The sequence below is a fragment of the Aythya marila genome (genome assembly GCF_965140915.1).
Source record: "Aythya marila genome assembly, chromosome: 13".
NCBI classification, from domain to species: domain Eukaryota; kingdom Metazoa; phylum Chordata; class Aves; order Anseriformes; family Anatidae; genus Aythya; species Aythya marila.
Window position 1 is genome coordinate 5,659,943 of NC_139054.1, and position 19,775 is coordinate 5,679,717.

At 32.4% G+C, this 19,775-nt stretch overlaps 1 protein-coding gene across 5 annotated transcripts in view; it reads left to right on the top strand.

The window, feature by feature from the left end:
* The window catches only part of DIAPH2 (diaphanous related formin 2), a 184,964-nt gene that overhangs the window by 87,281 nt on the left and 77,908 nt on the right, over window positions 1-19,775 (top strand). For 4 of the 5 annotated variants that reach the window (XM_082771025.1, XM_082771028.1, XM_082771026.1 and 1 more), the window contains 2 exons: window positions 3,321-3,450; window positions 9,876-9,999. In XM_082771025.1, coding sequence (XP_082627151.1) covers window positions 3,321-3,450; window positions 9,876-9,999 — 254 coding nt within the window. Of the gene's footprint in view, window positions 1-3,320; window positions 3,451-9,875; window positions 10,051-13,708; window positions 13,725-19,775 lie in introns of those variants that run through there. The other variant, XM_082771029.1, reaches the window with a different exon arrangement.

The following is a 19,775-nucleotide window of genomic DNA, read 5'->3' on the forward strand; positions in this document are numbered from 1 at the left end:
TTTTATGTAATCTCATTTAAATCAATAGAAAGCTCTTCCAGGAGCAGGACGTGGATGATCCTTGTGGGTGTCTCCCAACTCAGGATATTCTATGATTTATAATAATCAAATGTTGCTCTGGTGGTGATTCTATGAATATACTAAGTTGCGTTACATTCACTGTCGCTTTTATCTCCGGCACCTGAAAACTTAATACAAAGATACCCGTTAAGCAAGAAAAACAAATTAATACCTGAAACTGGTTATGGTATGATTTAGCATTTTAAATCGTTTATCAAAATATTGCAAGAAACAGGACTATTTTATTATATTGATGTTATTTTTGAACTGCAGACCTAGATACTCTATATTTAATTGATTTGAATGGCTATGCTTGCAAGTATTGTGTTCTGTGTATATTTATCTTTGATTTAAATTCCAAACAAGGAATGCAATAGTACCAAATTAATGCTTTGACATTCAGCAGGAAGCTGCTCCATAAAACCTCCTATATTGATCTACTGACTTCTTTAATCAAATGTGTTATTTCCACGTTTTCTCTCAGATTAAGGCCGTGGAATCAAAATCTATATTTGAAGATTTTAACATTCTTGTTAGTATCTCATATAAAAATAAATGGATTGGAAAACCTTAAATCAGTGACATGCATTACTAATGTTTTACAAATGCCATATATGTGGGCGTTGCTCTATAAAAGCTCTTCTGTTCCAATGCATTAATACTACTAGAGAAGTAGTAGATAAATTAGGTTATTTTGCTTTAAAAAAAAAAAAAAAATCAAATGATGATTTTTTTTAATATTAATGAGTTTTTTTTTGTTTATTAAGTCTCAGGGAACTGTTGTAACTTCCCTGGGAATGCTTTGGAAATGAAACAGTAAAAACAAAAGGGGCATAATGCAGAAGCATTTGAAAAGCAAGGTTTTTTAGGAGTCACGAACTTGTGTTCCAGTACATATGGTTATTAGGCAGGATGCAAAATATTTTCATATTTTTTTTTTAATTATTTAATATAGCTAGATTGATAGCAATGAAGTTCTCTTGACAAATTATGAAGATACAACCCTAAAATCCACCGTTTCCTTTAAAAATGGGAGATCTGTGTTTTTCATAAAGTCAAAAATGTGAAGTTCTACCAGAGAGTCAAAAGAGAAAGGACCCATTAAGTTTTCACAGAGTGTACTCGTATTCAGGGTAAACAGACAATTTCAAAGCATATTCAAACTTCTGTTAGCGTTCTAGGTTCTATTTTGTTTGTAATTTATTTTTAAAGTCTGCCAAAATACACTTGAGAAGTGCGTATTTTCTTCTCTCATTATTAGTAGGTTTAGAATTTTATTTTAAAATATTGATACAATTACTCAATATTAGGTCAAATATAAGTCAAATATGAATTAATTTACTTAAAATGTGTTCCTTGATTGGTCTAAAGTAGAGAATTTGAAAAGGTTGCTCAGGATCTGTATGACTGTTTATGAAATGTTTTAAACAGTTTAGCAGATGTTAATATTAGTTTGGATATTAATGGTGGTGACAAAACATGTTTATTTTGTAATCTGTAGGTAAAGTAATTTGGTTGTTTTCAGGGAACAAATGTTTTATCCACTATGATATCATAAAGATCAAAGAGTGTAAATCCCACAGTTGCTGTTCATGGACAAATTGGAATGCAATTTCTTCCTACTATGCAGATGTTGGGCCGCTAACATGCTTTTTTTTCAAGTTGGAAAAACCTTTATATATACGTAGCATATTAAAACCGTATAACTACATACTGTTACTGAGCACTGTTTAATCTTATATCACTGATTTTTTATGAATTAAATTGCATTCTTAATTGCCTAAATACCTTATATTTTTAAAAGCCTGTTTTTGGACTGCACTTATTTATTCTTAAAGGGTAATCCATAAAGCTGAAAGGCCTGTATTAAATTGAACATCAATGGCAAGCCTGTCATGAGGATTATAGAATTAGAACTAGTGATTTACAGAATGAGAAAACAAATAGGAGATTTTATACACATTTATATATACTTCTTAAATAAATCCTTGATTTCATTTGTTCTGTATGCAGTAGCTTTTTTTTTGTGTGTGTGTGCAAGAACTATGGTTAATAAAATTCAGTTTAAAGGTCTTCACAGATATACTTGTAACACCACTTCTCTATGAAAAGTGAGGTGCATTCATCTCAAACTCTTGCATCCACCTACTGTATCTGTGAATTTTGTAAATAACGGGTAATCTCTACTTCCACTAAATCTTCGGTCAACTCATGCATTCATTCTTTACATCTGCATGAAAATGGATAAACTGAATTTGGACTTAAATTCTTTTTGTCATTCCCTTAAGTTTGTGATGTTTCTTTTCATTTACATGCACATGCCACAAGTATATATATTTACTTCAAGTTTTATCACTAGACCTGTATTTTAACAATGATTTCAGGACAATCTTTAAAATAATAAATTGATTCTAGCAGTTAATGCCTTTATATTAATGGAGAGCAGAGGGTCATATTGCCTTCAGAACACTAGTTTATTTCAGACCACTAGAAATTGCCTGTCCAATTGAGAGTAAAGTGAAAATATGAAATTGCCTTCAGTGTGTATAATTCTCATGCACCTTAACCTGAATAAAACTGGACTAATTGAATTTCTTTTACTGGTAGTTAGGATAACTTTTGCTTTAGTATTGTCATTTGGTGTCCCAGTGTGGTGCATTTATTTCATTTCTCTGAATAGAATTTGTCTGAAAATCCAAGCAAGCTGGAAGATTAAGATCAAGCATTATTCTTTAGTTTTTGCTTCAATAAAAACTGAGAATTTACTATATTAATTCTGTTTAACTTGCCTGGTGAAAGAGCAATTTTAGCACTATGTCCAGCTATGCAGCGTTTCAGAGGCATAGCTTTCGAAATGGCAGTGGGGGCATCCAGAGAATGAACTAAACTATTAACCTCTTCCACATCTTTTTATAATATATATATATAATTATATATATATATATATATATAATTATATATATATATATATATATGACAGGATTCTGAACTGCTTTTGCTAAAATCTGAAAACATAATTGTACTGTCTTCAGGTTTAAGAAATAAAAACAAAAAACACAGTATGGGGTTAAATTCCCTCTGCAGTCTTGTAGAAAGTAGAATTGCAGAAGTTTCTTTTTAATTTCTTTTTGCTTCGTTTGCAGGCAGCCTATTTAGTTAACGTTTTGCTAATGAGTTTAAATAAAATTAATTTGGCAGATGTGAAAAAACGTTTTTAAAAAGTGTTTTTTTTTTTTTTTTTTCTTCTATTCACTTTTTAGATTAGAGATACTAAATCAACAGATCAGAAAACAACCTTACTGCATTTTCTGGCAGAAATCTGTGAGGAGAATTACCGGGACATCTTAAAATTCCCAGATGAACTGCAGCATGTTGAGAGTGCAAGTAAAGGTAAGCAAGTAGATGAAACACCTAGAGGTAATAGCTCTTTGGAGATATTTCATGTCAAAACATTTCTCTTTAGATTGCAGGCTTATGTAACATGTAAGCATTAATAATCCACGTGGATTTTTTTCTTTTCTGATGTTTCTTGATTTAAGAAAAAGTGAGGGGGAGAAATAGTAATAAAGTAACTTTTATTCTGAAGTAGGTTGTGGAAATAATACAACACAGTGAAGTGCTTACAAAATGATACGCAAAAAAATTGTATAAGCAGCGTTGATTACTGTTAGGCCTTTCAAGACTTACTGTTTGAGAGTAAGCACACATGTGCGTATATGCATAATATGTTTCTCATTTTAATACCTGATTTTTTTTTTTTAGAGAATAGCAAATATGTTTTCTAATGTGCTCAGAAAGGTACAATTCAATTTACACTGTACAGTCAATGATTAATACTGATTTTATTTTTGGTCAGTTTGCAGTGTTGTCCAGTAGATGTGATAGAGAACTTGATTTATTGTTGGATAACCGTTGTATATAATAAGGTGTGCTTTTCAGCATTCCATAGCTATGGAAAGATTAAAATTATTTATATCATAAATAATGTCTGCCATAGAGTGTAAATGGTTATCATGTAGTATAAGTTATAATAAAGATTTATCCTAACAGAATTTTTCCCTGATCATATTTGCTTTAGTAGTAATTTAGTAGTAATTGAGTGAGGTTTATGATTATCTTTGAGATAAAAATGTTGCATCAAAGCATAACATTTCTTATGTTAACATTCTGTTTCAAATACCAATGGCAATTAAGCCACAACTGCTATTCTTTGTCATAGACTTTTTTTTGGTCAACTTCATAAGTACCCTTTCGCGCTTTCTTTCTGCATAAACACTATATATTGCTTAAAGTTGAAAAGGTCTTGCTGGTTCAGATAAAGCCAACTCCACTCCCCCAGTTTAGTTACTATGTGAAATAACAGACTTCAGAACTGTAACAGAAAAGTTTTAGATGTTAATGAGAGAAATTACTGTACGAGTGCAAGAAAACTGATAATCAGGATAAATGACAATGTGATATAACTCTTTGAAGTGGACTGCAGTAATTTTTCACTCTTACCTCAGTATATATAAGTACTTCAGAATTAGGATAATAATCCACATTAAATTAATGCTTAAAGTTGTTAGTTTTACTCCAAGAAAGGTAGTTATTTCAGAATCCAACTTTGTTTTTCTTCTTTACATCCAATGAAAGTATCACCAGGGCTACAGTAAATACACGGTAAATATATAGACTTGTATTTTTATTCTGAGCATTCGCTGGTCTCATGTTTTTCACCTCTTTGCTGTTGGATACCTAATTGGCATGAATGCCTATTGACAAAATTCAGCTGTTCTGTTTGAATAGGGTTGAGGATGATATTGTGGTTTAAGGCAACATAGAAACTGAAGAAATGACTTGTACATTGCAATATTGAAGTAGTTTATAAATAAAGGTGAATCCTTAATGTACAGCAGATGACCTACATCTGACTGCTATGTCTGAGCATTGCTATGAATGTTACATATGGAGACAGATAACTTTCTTAAACTGATCTTAAACTTGAATGGTTGATTTCAAGGTCTGTCTCTCCCCACTTCCCCAGCTTACTTTGTAAGCGTCCTTAGTTTGGTCTGTGTTTTCACAAAAACTATGATTAAGAGTTTTGCAGCTTTGAGTTTTTTTATACTGAGATTCAAAACCTTTGATATTCTCTAGGTTGACTTGAGGAATTAAACCGAACGAGTTAGTAAAATTTAGATAAACTACAGCATCCAAGAGGGAGAAAGCATTTAATGGGAGCAAAGTCCCGGTTAATCCCGAAATCTAAGATAGATACAAAGCAGGTTTGACTGCAGTTAGACATTTCATCCTGTAAGATAGGAGCTCATTAAGTTTATTACAAACAGTGCGGACTTCTTATCAGAAGCATAAATTACTGTTCATGTTTAATGACCAAAATTTCCCTTTCAGACTTTTTTTTTCTTTCTGTAACAAAGCAGGTTTTTGGCAGAATAAACCTGATTTATGTAACTTGCCTCAACTGTTCCCATGGTGGTATTTCATTATTGTTTGACTGTAATGTTCATCTGCCCTGTCACGTGTGGTCATTTCCTCTGTGTAGCAAGTTAATGTGCTTTGTGTGGAAGAGATGATTTTCACTTCCTATTTATTATTTGTTGTTTTATAAACCAGTGGTTTTAGGGAATGAACAGTCAAGTTTAATTTTCATGTAAGAGGCTTCTTTTGTTTGAATAAACTGGCTGCAGATACGAGGGCATTCAGATCATTTTGCTGTAAACCAGAAGGAAATCTATCAGCCAATATTATCTCTGTATGAATTTAAATAAGGAAAGATAAACAAAATCTACTTTTTAGGCAGAAGGCAGCCACACAGTTTGAACGATACGTAAAGCTAAATTCATAGACTTAGTCAACTTCTTTTAACATCTCAGGACAATATTCTTGGTCCCATGTAAATAAAATAAAGTCTTACTTTGCTTTTATTTTCATGTAAGCATAAAGAACCAGTATCTGAACAAAAGATGCATGGTTTTGAACAAATAGGAGATAAAGCATAAAACTGGATTTTAATATGTAAAGGTCAATGGGAATTAGGTGAACTGCCCATGCATGTACCAAAATCTTCAATAATCTGATATTAGGTATAATAAAATATTTTTATCTTTTTAAACATGGAATAACAACCTAGTGTTTTTTGAAAACTAAAACTAAATTAGGAAACAGTTTTATTCTGGAAAGTATAAACAAAGGTCAAACTGATTAACTATCAAGAGATTATTGGCAAAGCATTCTTTCTTACCTAATATGAAAAGAAAAGCAAAAAAGCAATAAAATCACGTGGTTGTGACAAACTGGATGCAAGTAATATTCAGTTATGGCATTTTCTCTTACAATTTTATGATTTGTGATTTTAATAAATATTTAACAAATTCACATCCCTTTCTACAGTCAATGAAAAACTTCAAAAATGAGAATACCTCACTGGAGTCAGGCAATATGTTTGGGATTTCTAGAAAAAGTTGTATTGTAAAAAGTATTTGAAAATCCTTGCAAAAGATATATATTCTGTAACTTGAAGCTCCTATGGCTGTTAAGCTTACCAGAAATGGTAGAAAAGAAATACATAGCCCACATAATGAAGAAGATGAAAGTTAACCATATATTTTACAATAACAATTTGTTTTCAAATTTTAAAAGAACAATAGTTGTAAATCATAGTTCATGGTTTAAATAGCGTTATATTTTAAATGAAACATTTTTATCAGTTGATTATTCTGACTAGTTCCTCCTGCGTTTAACAATTCTTGACACACTTATGTTACCTGCTTGCTTTGTCTGCCAAAGTCGGGAACTACTAGGCTGTCTACCAGGATGTAGAGTCATGAGAAGTTTTGTAAGTTTTTTTGTTGTTGTTGTTGTTTATTTATTTATTTATTATTTATACTCATAAATAGTAGTCATATTTCTGTCAAATGGAAGTTCTATAGTTCATTGCAGTAGAAGAAAATGTTTTTAACAAAGAAATCTGTGGTATTTTCTACCTTGCACAGATTACATTGCTGAAACAGATTTTGCCCGATCTGGCATGTTAGTGGATATGAAATAGACAGTGCCTTATGGCATTATAAATATAATGCCTGCATCTGTGACTGTTCTTTCCATAATAGAATCTGAAAGCTGGCATTTTTCTTCACAATCAAAAGTCAGTCTTACACTGTATAGTGACTTCTGTCATTCTTTTCATTCACATAAAATGCAATAATGAAATGTCAGAAAATCTCTCAATGTCTTTTTCTGAATGTAGGTGCATCAAATACTGGGTAACTGCTGTCCTCCAGAAAACTCTGTTTGCATATGTCATATCATATGCATATGTATTTGCAGTCCCATATTTGCATATATCATTGTCGTATTGATGGTAGCATCATCTCATTAAAAGCTTTTTGACAGAAGTGTTCTCTTTCACTGACAAGATTTCAGTGAAGAAGATGGAGAAGTAAAGCTTTGCAGATTTTGTGTTGTAGTTCCAATCTTCAATTTCTGAAATACATCCTGTTGGGAGACTCAGTAGGATTCAGGATTGGCCTGCAAATATGTCTAAAAAGTTTTCCCTGTCTTTTATGGGCTTTAGAATTTATTTGGCAGTTATCTTCTAATGTGTAGTGTTATGCAAAGTCATGGTAGTTTGGAATTTGAAGCTACATTTTCAAGCTATAATTTGAGTTCCACCTTAAACAAAGCTTTCCAGTATGGCATGTGTTTTAAGGATTCAATTCTTTTCCTGAAGAGTAATTATCAGAGGCAAAATTAGGGAACAGTCCAGATGACTCTCATAGGCTGTTACTTATTAAAGAAATTAGAGCATTAAAGAATTTCTGAATATAGCTAAACCAATTGAGGTTTGAAGACCCCTTTAAGTGGCTTCTCAAAGAAAGAAATCCATTCAGAATTCCTTATTACCAACCTTTAGTGAGAAGTTGGTACTGTTTTGTAGCTTTCACAGTGCTACTTATTTTTATTCTCATCTGTACTTGAATTTACACTCTTCTTGATATGAGGAAGGTTGTTATGCCTCTGGAGGCATGGCTTGCACTTCAACAAATTGGAAAGACCAAACACTTGTTAAAAGTTAAGAGCCTGAAAAGGAGGTCTGTTAGATCAAATTGTTCCATGTCTTGTCTAGTGCATTTTTAATAACTCAATGATTGAACAGCTTTCCCTGATTGTGTTACCAACACTTTACTCCTCCTCTTACTTTGGATTCCTTTCTGCCTGCGATTTCTGCACATATACCACAGTAGTATATCATGTGCCATAGTTGTTTCACAGTGAATTATTTATATAAAACATGTATATATAAAATTTAGGTTATACAAACAAGCCAAGCAAAGCTGGACTATAGACTAATAGTGACAGGGCAAAATGGAAGCTTTTGACACAAACGCAGCAGAACTTACTTTGAGTAATCAACGCTTCAAAAATTGTTTGAAATTAATAGAACATAAAAGTTCAGTAATTTGCAGTGGCCTGACTTGAGTTTTAACTTTACTTTTTACCTTTTCCAGGAAGTGTATGCTCATCTAATAGATACTGAATTTGTAATGTTTTCAGCATTGACACAGCTTTTCAGAACTTGAAAGGAGTTTTAAATTAAATTACTTTATTTTTATTATTAATTTGTGGAATGCTCTGGAGGAGATCCATATTGCCAGGAGAATGCTGCTGGACACACTGATATTTTCAGTGATCACCTCTGGTTATGTTTGTGAAATAGGGACATCTGTTTTCTAAAGGAATTTTATTTGTAATACTGTAAGTCCCTTGATGTTCAACTGATGAAGATTATATTCTGCTATGTACTGTTGGCAGTTTACTCCTAGGTGAAAATACACGAAAATCATGACAGCTTATTTCAGAGAAAGTAGGAAGCTGGCACACAGGATTTGTGCAGGTCACAAAATAAGCATAAAATACCAGGATTCATACAGAAGAATCACCACAAACAAACAAATGCAGCAAAAAAGGTGTTCTTACCTTAAAATTGCAGTTAGCAAATTGAGAGGATAATAGAATCCATACACAATTGCTTTAACAGTTGTTATATTTTAATCAAAGTCTGAAATGATAAAGTATTACATATCAGAGATGCGTACATTTATATATTACATGTCTGTGCGTAATATACACATGTATGCCTGTGAGACAGTATATATCTCAAAATGTGCCTGGATATTAAGTGTGTGCCATATGTATGTGTCTATTCTCTGTTTACTTTTTAGTGCTGTACTATGAGTCCTTTACTTCTTTTTAATTGTCAGTGACTTGTATTATTCAAACCTGTCTTTGATGTTAACAGAGGGTTTCACAGACATTGGTTCATAGAAATCAGTTTAATTTCAGTAAAAGAAAAATATTTCATCTTTTTTCTTTGTCTGTTCCTTAAATCACTTCTGTAACTAAGTACATGCGTTAATAAGATGATTCATTTAAGCAAGTACATGCATTAATAAGGTGAAGTCTCTTTGAACCTTAGTTACTTTCTAATCTTTGAATTACATATAAAAGAATGAAATACTAGATTTTTTACCAATAAATTTGAATAGAAATTGAATCATTTGAACTAATGGTAGAATTAAGTGGTGACATTTCCATATTAAGTGTGATGATTTGGTGTATTACATTAGATATTTTAACTTATTTTTATGTAGAGTTGAATTTTTTTTTATGAACAGTAATTCAGAAAAATGTGTCTACTTCATGGAATAATTCTCCTTAAGACTATTCATAATGTCGTTGTTTTCTCCCTTTCTGATACCCTTTATTTTTAATTGTATTCTGGAAGCTTTTTACTTACTGACTCTTTTTCTTAGTTTCTGCCCAGACTCTGAAGAGCAACCTTGATTCAATGAACCAGCAAATCCAGCGCCTAGAGAATGACATAGAGAATTTCCCTAAAACACAAGATGAACATGATAAGTTCGTAGAAAAGATGAGCATATCCTTTTTGCATGTTTATACGGCTGATATCAATGTTAACTTTGTCTGGTTAAGTATTTCACAACACTTAAAATTAAGTTTTAAATCTCTTCTTCCATGCTTTTATTCTAGTGGAGAGAAAAAGTATATCAGAATATGCTGAATGTAAGAAAACAAGGAAGCCATTAACTAAGCTGAATCTTATGTTTTATTCGTAATTGGTGTATAATTTTAAGTATTCCAAAGGAGAAAAGCAGATAGCTTTCTTAAAGGAATTAAAGTGTCTTGTCATGAAGATAGTTTTATGTTTTTGTTCTAAAGAACAGTATTTAATGGTAACTGTTAAGTCATTTCTGTCTCAACAACTGCCAGCAGTAGAGTTAAGATCAGTTCTTATTTTAGCTTCAGATAGTTTGATATTTGAAGAGGAGAGTATCGGGTGGTGGTTTGTTTTTTTTTTTTTTGGTCAGACCTGTTTAGAGTAAAAGTATTTAGATACTTGGTACTTGAGAGATTTGTGCTTTTATTTCAGAATAAATAGAGAATAGAGACTGTACGTTCTTCAGTACAAGGAAAAACTGTGGGAGAATACCAAAACATGTTTGTTTAGATTGTTTTCTCTACAAAATTTTTACATATCAGTCTTTACTTTCGTGCAAGAATATAAGGTATAAGTATACTGTCAGTGCAAGAAGCTCACAAAATTTTCTGAGACCAGGCAGAAGTTCATGTTTCTTTAAAAAAATAAAATAAATAAAATGCATAAAGCACATTTGTGTGGAAGCATTTAGAGTATGGTACATGGTAAAGACAGGCATTTTGTGCATTTATAGAAGCTCCGATAATTCACGTGGTATCTTAATGCAATGATAATGCAATGAGACAGAAGTTATAATTTTGTGGGATTTTTTGTTTAAAAAAAATGGAGATGGATGTCTAGAGCTGCTGTTACTTGCTTATCACACTTAGTAGGTGAATGTAATGAAGGATTCACCCAATGTATTTGGAATCTGAGTTTTAGCAGGATTAATCATCTGAATGGGTTCGGTGACAGAAATTCACAAGAATATGTTTAATGTCTTCTCTGTATGCATTTATTTTAAGTTTCTGTCAAGACTAGAAAACTAACTTGAAGTAGACAACTCATAAGAAGAAAATTTTTGTTCTCTTCTGCCTTATTCTACCTTGTCTTTTTTGCAAGGTTAGGAGACATGTTAGTAATCACATTTAATCAGGTTTGCTGGTATTTTTAGTAGAAGAAAAAATTGTTTTCCTGAGATGCATTCACATAGGGAAACCTTCACTTGTAATAGCCCTTTGTTTTGACATTGTGTGTAGGCTGAATACAGTCAAGTATAAACCAGTTTTCTTTGGACATGAAACCAAGATATTGAAATGCACCTTTTGCCACTGTGTCATTTTGAATTTTACATGTGTTGTAGACTTATTGTCTACAAAAAACTGTATTGCAAGTTGTATACATACATACGTTCAGTTGTGTTGAGCCAGTGCTCTGTCATTTGTTATTTTTCTGCTTGTGCCTTTACTATACTTAGAGAAGATTATTTACATCATTCAAGTATTGGTGAGGCCACATAGGTACCTTTTTTTGTATCTGCTGCTTGTCTCCTGAATTTATTGAAGCACGAAGATTGCCTTGGAGTGTGACTGAGATTAAAACATATGTGTACATATATATGTATATAAATGGCTTTTTGTATTAGCGATAATATAAGGATCCTTTAAAAAAAAATTAAAAATGTTGCAAGTCTATTAAGAAGGCAGACTTGCTCTGGTGCACATATGTTAATGTCACAGCTAGATTACCAGTTCCTGGTAATTAAAGTAGGTACCCTGAACTGTAGATGTCTGACAGCTTTTTATCCTACCAGTGAATTTGGTGGCTTAACAAAACAGATAAGATTAAAAAATGAACTGATTCTGCCTAAGGAATGTTATGTCAAATGATCAAATGTGTTTAATATTTTAAAAATGTTCTACATTCCTGTGTTATATTTTTTAGAATGGACAATAAATATGGAAGGGATTTAAGAGGAATTATTTAAGAGGAAAAATATCACATTTTAATCATCAATCTGTTTCTTTTGTTTCTGTCATATTGTTGAAGAACTGTTGTTGATAGCACATACTGAGATTAGGAAGTTGAGGAATTTCAAGCTGAACATCTCTAACTGCATGAGTGTTTCAGAAAAATTGGTACATGTTGGAATATAAATCATCTCTCAGTAGGGTTTTGGCATGCAGGATTAAAGGCATAGTTTCTCTTTTCTTTACCTGCCACTAAACAAAGCAGTGTACAAGTAATTGTGAATGAGACTTCCTTCAGATAGAATGTAAGGAGTATTGCTTGGTATCCTACTAAATTAGGACATTAATTACAATAAAAAATACCACTTGTAATATTTATAATAATAAAAGTAATAATATAATTCGTAGCGTAGAAGGAAATGGTATAGAACAAGTTTGGTTTCTATAACTTAAAAGAAAAACAATGCGAGCTTTTTGTTGTATTACGAGTGACAAAAATACGAGTATGAATCCTGCTTACTTTTGAGTTAGATTTCATTTCCATTACCCATTTTTAAGCAGGCTAATTTGTGACTTTTCTTAATCAGTGTTTTATTTGGTGTGTACAGTTACTCATTTCAGTGCACACAACTTGATGTAGTTATTGATAGAGTATTGACAAAGACCTAAACCCAGAACTACATTAGGTATTAAATAGAAAGACAGGAAGAATAATATTTTACTATTCCACAGTAGATGAGTAAGTATGTCCCACTGACTAAAAAAATTAAATATAGCTCTAAGAGTTTTAATTCAATGTAATTTACAAATTGAATTCAAAATTCAATTTAATTCAGTGACTATAGTTTGCTAACTGGGTACACATTTCAGACACTTATTTTGACACATTTTTATTACATATAAACTGAGGCAAAATGAGTTATCTGAGCAGTTTATATTTAAAACTGGAGGCAACTAAATAAAATCACTTGATTTCACAAGTATATTTGGTTTTCTATTAGACTTGCTTTAGGACTATGCAGATATTGGTTCTGGTGAATTGGCTCTGTAGTTGCGTCAATGTGACTTCCTGCCTAAGGGTGTATGATTTTTTTCTATTTGATTGTTCATAAGGTTCAGTGAACATAATAAGAATTGCAGATGAAGCAACTGTAGTTTGATTTCCTTCTTTTATAACCAATTAATTTTATTGTGATAATAAGATTTGATTTCAACTATGATAGAGTGGTCTTAACAGGTAATGCCACTGTCAACATCATACTTGGATTTTTCTGTCTAAAAGCATGTCTTTTATGAGAGTATAAAATCTTGATTCGAAAAATTCAGATAGTATAATTTCTTCTACGTGCCTAATAGATTCTATCAATGATTTTCTTTCAAACATACACAGGTTGATGCTGGTTTGACTTCTCGTGGTTTCAGTTTCTAGCCATCTTAAGTTTTTTAAGACTTAGTGGCTATTACATATCTCTTTCTCAGTGCAAGAATTTTGATACTATGGTCAGGTGACTTAAATTTATCTGTGATAACCAAGTAGGCTCATTTCTCTAGTATTCTTGGTGTTTTTTTAATATGCTTTTGTAATGCAGCTTCCAACTAAGTACAGTGCTTCAGTATTTTTGAAGCTTCACAGGCATGAGTTAAAAATTTAATATTATTTGTCTTTGTTCTACATCAGAAGCTGTTTCTGTCACCACCATCACAGTGGAACTTTGTATTCAGTTAGAATCACTGAGGTTGGAAAACACCTCTGAGATCATGTAGTCCAAGCATCAAAGCATTAGGAAACAATGCAAAGTTGCTTCCATGACCACTGCTTGCTGGGACACAGGTCTGCATCCTGTAAGTGCAGTTACATGTTGTTTATAAGGAACACTGGACTTCTAGGGGGTAACTGCACAGAAAAATTTTTGTGGGATTCTGAAGTGATAGTATAGGCACTATCATGCTGTCACACTAGGGTTTTAGTTTACCTGCCTTATATTGGGATTTTCTTCAGGCACTTAATTGCCCAAGTTTTAAGGAATACTCACAGCACTGTCTGAAGTTACTGGGATCCTGAAGGTGATTTATATGGTTGGCCACCAATAGCAATTGATTTCAGAACCTAATGAGAATTACAGCTGTTCTGTAAAGTAAAGTAAAATGTAATACGGTTACAGAAAAAGAAAAGACATAAAAATATTCTGCCTGTGAATTATGTGGTATGTTAAGTAACTTTTTCATAATCTGATCCAGGACTAGAATAGTATTTTACTTGAAGATCATATATATGTGAGAGGTTTCTTTATAATTATCCCAGCTTCATGTAGCACTGGAGAAGTAATTATAGACTATGACAAATTTGGCTTTCACTCCTTGATTTGTTTCAGTTTTTGTGCCTATAATTAAAGATTTTAAATGGAAAACTCAGAATTTTGTACTTACAAGTAATAGTTATATGGATTATTTTCTTTTTAAGTGATGTTAAAGCATGAGTGTTTGTCTTTCTAGGGAAACTAGGTTTTTGCTATAGCTGCTTGTATATGAAGAATCAGAGGTCTTGCTTTTGGACCATTATATAATTTGTAAAGAATCACACTTTTTTTTTTTAACATAATGTATCTCAGATGCATTAATGATGTCTGTGACATATTACTAACTTATTTTTAAACTGTCTTTTTCCTCTATATCATTTACCTTAGTAAAAAATTTTAACATGCATAATCTTGTTAAAATCTTCTGCCTATGAGAGTAATAAATGGTGCCGATCACTTTTTCTTGTTTATTACATTCATATGTAAAATTAAAAGCGTATTGTTAAGAAAATTTAAATCTAGGAAACCATGAACCAACATACCAAAATTACTGCAGTTAGATCCTGCTTTGTTTTTTTCCTTTATCTTATTCATTAGAACAATATTGACTAATTTTACTTTTCAAAAGTGAACCCTATTAATAGTCATTTAAAACAAAAAAATAGCTTCTGTCTTGAAAGGGATTTTACTTGATTCGAGTTTGTGCTCATTGTTCTACCTAATGATGAATATTGCTTCACTAGGAAATGTGTGATTTATTGGTTACTGGGTTATTTGATGTATTTCAGTGGTAATTAAATGATCTAGGGCTAGGTGTACTTTAAATGTGTATGGGTCTTTTATTCACTGTTAGAAAATGCTTAATGTGCACTAAGCATTAACTGATTTGACTTTTGTAGGAAGCACCGTTACAGAATCTCACATAGCAGCCACTAGAAACAATACACTGATTCAGAATCTCAGATACTGGAATTGTCTTTGAATTTTTTTTTTTTGAGTGACTGAGCAACAGGACATTTATGCCTTGACAAAAAGTGCTGGAAGAATGTTAATGGCACTAACACTCTTATCTGTTAGCACTTGGGATATCCTCCTAGCTTGTTATGGAAAAAATAATTCACGTGGTGTTTTGAGATGTCATTTTTGGGGAAGCCTGTTTTGTTTATGAGACAATTTGAAGTGCACTGGCTCCTTCATTTCTTTATGAGTATGTAAATTAGTATGTATATTATGTATATTAGAATTTGCTCATACCTAAGGGTGCCTCAAAAGTAATACCAAAGGGTGAAATTTCTATGAAGTTTTGTACATGCATTGTACAAATGCATTTGAAATACCTGTTGCCTGAATGCACTTGTCACTACTCCTGGGAACTAGAAAAGAAAAGCCATTCAAAGATCTTTGAATTATAGGTCATGTACAGTCTTTGAGATCATCTTCTAAATGCACTTTTTCTTGAAATATTTATAAGGATTTTTTGTTCTTATATGCAAAAGTAGTATTTGAAAAAAAAAATCATCAGCAAGTGCAGTTTTTGGTTAAAAGAGATATTCCAGAAAAATCTTGGTTATGTAACTAGACAAAATACTTTTCCTATATAGTGTCTAGGGACAGAAGGTTTACCTTGCTGAAGTTATTACGGGAAGATTTCTTTTTTCCAGACAACAGGAAGATATTTTTTTTTCCAAACGTCTCAACCCATTTCTTGTCCTTCCTCTTTCTCTCTTTTACACACCACCCAACCAAGAAAAAATGAAACGTGGTGGAAAATCTTCATTTCATTGTTGTTGGAAAGTTCTAAAGTATTAAGTTATGTGGTAAATATTATGTGGAACAGAAAGACCAGGCTTCTGGATGTAGCCTTTTTGTTGTTTTCGTTGCATTGTAATAACATGGTGTTTTGGTACTCATAGTGCTAAGAATTCATTTAAACTTAAGCCTGCAGCTTGCAGTCAAAAATGAACTTCAAGGAATAACCAAAAAAAAGCACCTGTCTTAAGACTTGCTAGCCTCAGTCCTCTAAAGTCTTACTTAAGAGGACTTAAGAGTGCACGCAGTGAAGGGGAATGAAACAGGAGTTATTTATTCTAGCTTAAAAGATAAAAAATATAAGATATTCTCTTATATTTTTTGGGCTGAGGGCTGAGGACATCTGATGAAGTAGGAATGTGAACTGAATTAATTTTCAAGCTATGATTTGGTTGGGCTTCCAGTTTAATCAGTTTCATTTTGTTGTTCTGCTCTAGTCAGCTGAGTAAAATAACAGAATGGGAGGTGAGAAAGCAATCAGCTGGAGAAAAAATAGGAAGAGCATTTAGTAAGTGGAGAATGGAAAGTAGCACGAAGAAGGAATGATTAAGATTTATAATATAGGTTTTAAGGTAAAGGGCATGGTGTCAGAATGAAAGAGTTTAGAAACACTTAGGACAGAATAAAGTTCAACTCAATGGAGATGACAACATGCATTGTGCCTATAACCTGAAAGTTGCTGCTTTGTAAGCCATCCTTAGTACATGTTTAGTACTTCTTAAATGGAGTAGTCTTTAAGCAGTAAATAAAAGGCTTTAAGCAGTAAATATAAGTCCCACTATATTGTATGTTTTTTTGCTTTATAAGTAATGTTACATTTCAGGTGTGATTCCTTTTTTAGTTTGTGTCTTCAGAATTGAGTGTACAGACTAATATGTAGGCCTGCTTTTGACTGTAAGCAACTTCTGTTTTGATGTTGTAGTTCTCTGGATTTTAGTCAGCTTTGCAGCACATTCCCAAGTATATAAATTGTTCATGTTCAAATTTTGAAGTATATTTAAGTAACAGGGATAACATTTACCAAGGTCTGTAGTGGAGCGGTAAACTTGGTTGCTGTTAATGAGATACTAAAATGTTCCTAAAAGCTTCTACCTTGTACTACATATTCTGTAGACTTTTTTATTCAAATTCGCAAAATTGGTTAACATGATGTGCAAAGGAAGAATCTCATGCCATTGGTATATGTTTAAATGTGCATCCTGAATGCTTTATTCTAAGTTTGTGGAACTGTGAGAACATAAAATTTGTCACTTGTAGGTAAATGTTTTTAAGATTTAAGTGAGTTGCTTGGCTGTTTGAGTTCGCTCCACAGAATGTGTATGCCCCAAATTTGTGTTAATATTGTGTTGCACTAAATGCACAAAAAGAATAATGGAATGCACTTTTTAAGAAGAAAATCAACTATATCATTTTATAAGAGGTTACATTTAAGAATCTCTTCTGTCTGAACACTCATCATATTGAAATGAGCATGCTAAAGCTCAACTTGATTAAAGACAAACTTGATTAAACTGATCATGCTTGTAATTCTTAGAAGTGCATCCAAAGGTCTGCTGTATTTGATCAGCATAGGCAGAATATCCCACTTCTGAAAGCACTGTGATAGAAGATGGGAAGAATTAGTATATACATATAATCTGCTTTTAGTTTCCTAACTGGCAGCTCTCTTAGAAAATTCAGGGCATCAATGAGCAGTGTTGTCTTTTTTGTTTTTGCACTGCTAATTGTTCAAGCTCATAGCATCTCAGCATTCTGAATCTCATTGAAGAATTGACCCTGCAAAGTTCAGAATCAGATTCAAAGCAACTTATACTATGTTTAGTTACGTTTGACTTATTGACGTTATTAAGTTATGAGGGGGGGCAGAGAGACTGCTATATGAGAGATTTGAGCTCATGCACTGCTGTGATTTTAGTTTGTAGAGATTTTTTCTTCAGCAAATAAAATGATCTGATTGTACAGATGCCTTTTTGAAGGTAGCAATTTAAAAACTAGGTAATCAACATGTCAGAAATACATCCAGGATCCATTGCAATTAGAAGATATGATGTCAGAAATGCTTTCTGAAGATGTCAGTCCTGAACAATATGGCAGTGCTCAGTTTCTGGGATTGTCTCTGTGTCATTTTTCTTCCGTGTTGTTTCAGTGACAGCCATCATATAAAAGTTGCTATTCAATTTAATTTCCTTGGAGAGATGTTAATATGGCTTTGTGGAATTTACTAATCCTTTCGCATCAATAATTTTTGACCCTGAAAAAAATATTAATCCCCTACTATAATTGTTGCATGAGTGGTGTCACATTTTGTATGACTGTCTATATGCTATGAAGGCCAACAGACTTCACTGTAAGGTATAAGGTTAAATGCAGTGTTCCTATTGTATGTAAATATTCTAGACATGCAATACAATATCCTGTTGTGTCAGCTGTAATATGAAGCACATAAAAGCTTTGAATCTTTATGCAAAATTGACTTACAATGATTAATTGCTCTAGTAAGGCAACATACTTTACTACTCAACTATAATGATTTTCCTTTGGTGTTGTGGTTGAAATACATTTGGGTTTGGTTTGCTATTTAATACAGTAAATGACAGGGTTGATCATTGTTTCCCCAAATTAGGATTCCTAAAATCAGTGAAAAAATCCATTTTTCATGAAACTGTTTTTCCCCCACCCCCTTGTCTTAGTACTTACTAGAACTCCCACCATATTTTATAGCTTCAGAATTTATAATTTTATAAAATTTCAGAATTGCTACACAGTTTCTTACTCTATCCATTTTAAGTGAAACATTTTCATTCATTTAATGATACCTTATATCATTATCATGTTAGGGAGACATTTCTATTAAAGAGGAGTTTGAATGTTATCTTCCTGCATGGTCATGTACTGAGAGAGACCGACATTAAGAATATTTTCTTTGTTGTTCCTTGTTGAACAGAATTGTTTGGAGGATGAAGGAGTTTTATGTGAAGTTTTAGTCTTCATTCTTTGTCCTCTGCTTTATTTCTTAGGGTTAAATGTTACAATAAGGGGTATGTATGTGAGCTATAGTGCTTGAAGAAATTGGCAGTCCAATGGAAGAAACTGTTAATGTAGAAAGCAGATGTGGAATTTATAAGGGCTTCTTTTAGGGTATACAGAGTAGTGGATTTATCTTGAAACAGAGTGAATGCACTGTCTGTTGCAAATCTAAATCCATCTCCTTTATTATCTCTCTTTCAGCTCTAATAAAGGATGTTGAAAATATGAAATGTCCTGGAATGCATGTTGGTGGGTTTTGTGTGTATTTTTTTTTTTTTTTTAACACACAAAATACATGAATTTTTACCTAAGCTATGCTGAGATAAATTTTCCTCTGTGGTGCAGTATGCATCAAAAGAATTGTGAGTCTGTTTTGATTGCATGCCATCACATAGCAGATAATTTCAAAGTTGAGTTACTGTGTGTTAGTTTGTTGTTGTTGTTGTTATAGTCATCCAGTGAAATAGAATTGGGAAAGCTTTAAACTGGTCAAGTCTAATGTGGTAAGATTCAGTTAAATCAGTAAATAATAGAAACACAAATGAGGGGAGTATAAAAGGGCCCTGGGAGAATAAAAATGCAATCAGGACATAATCAGGGGAGAATAACTTA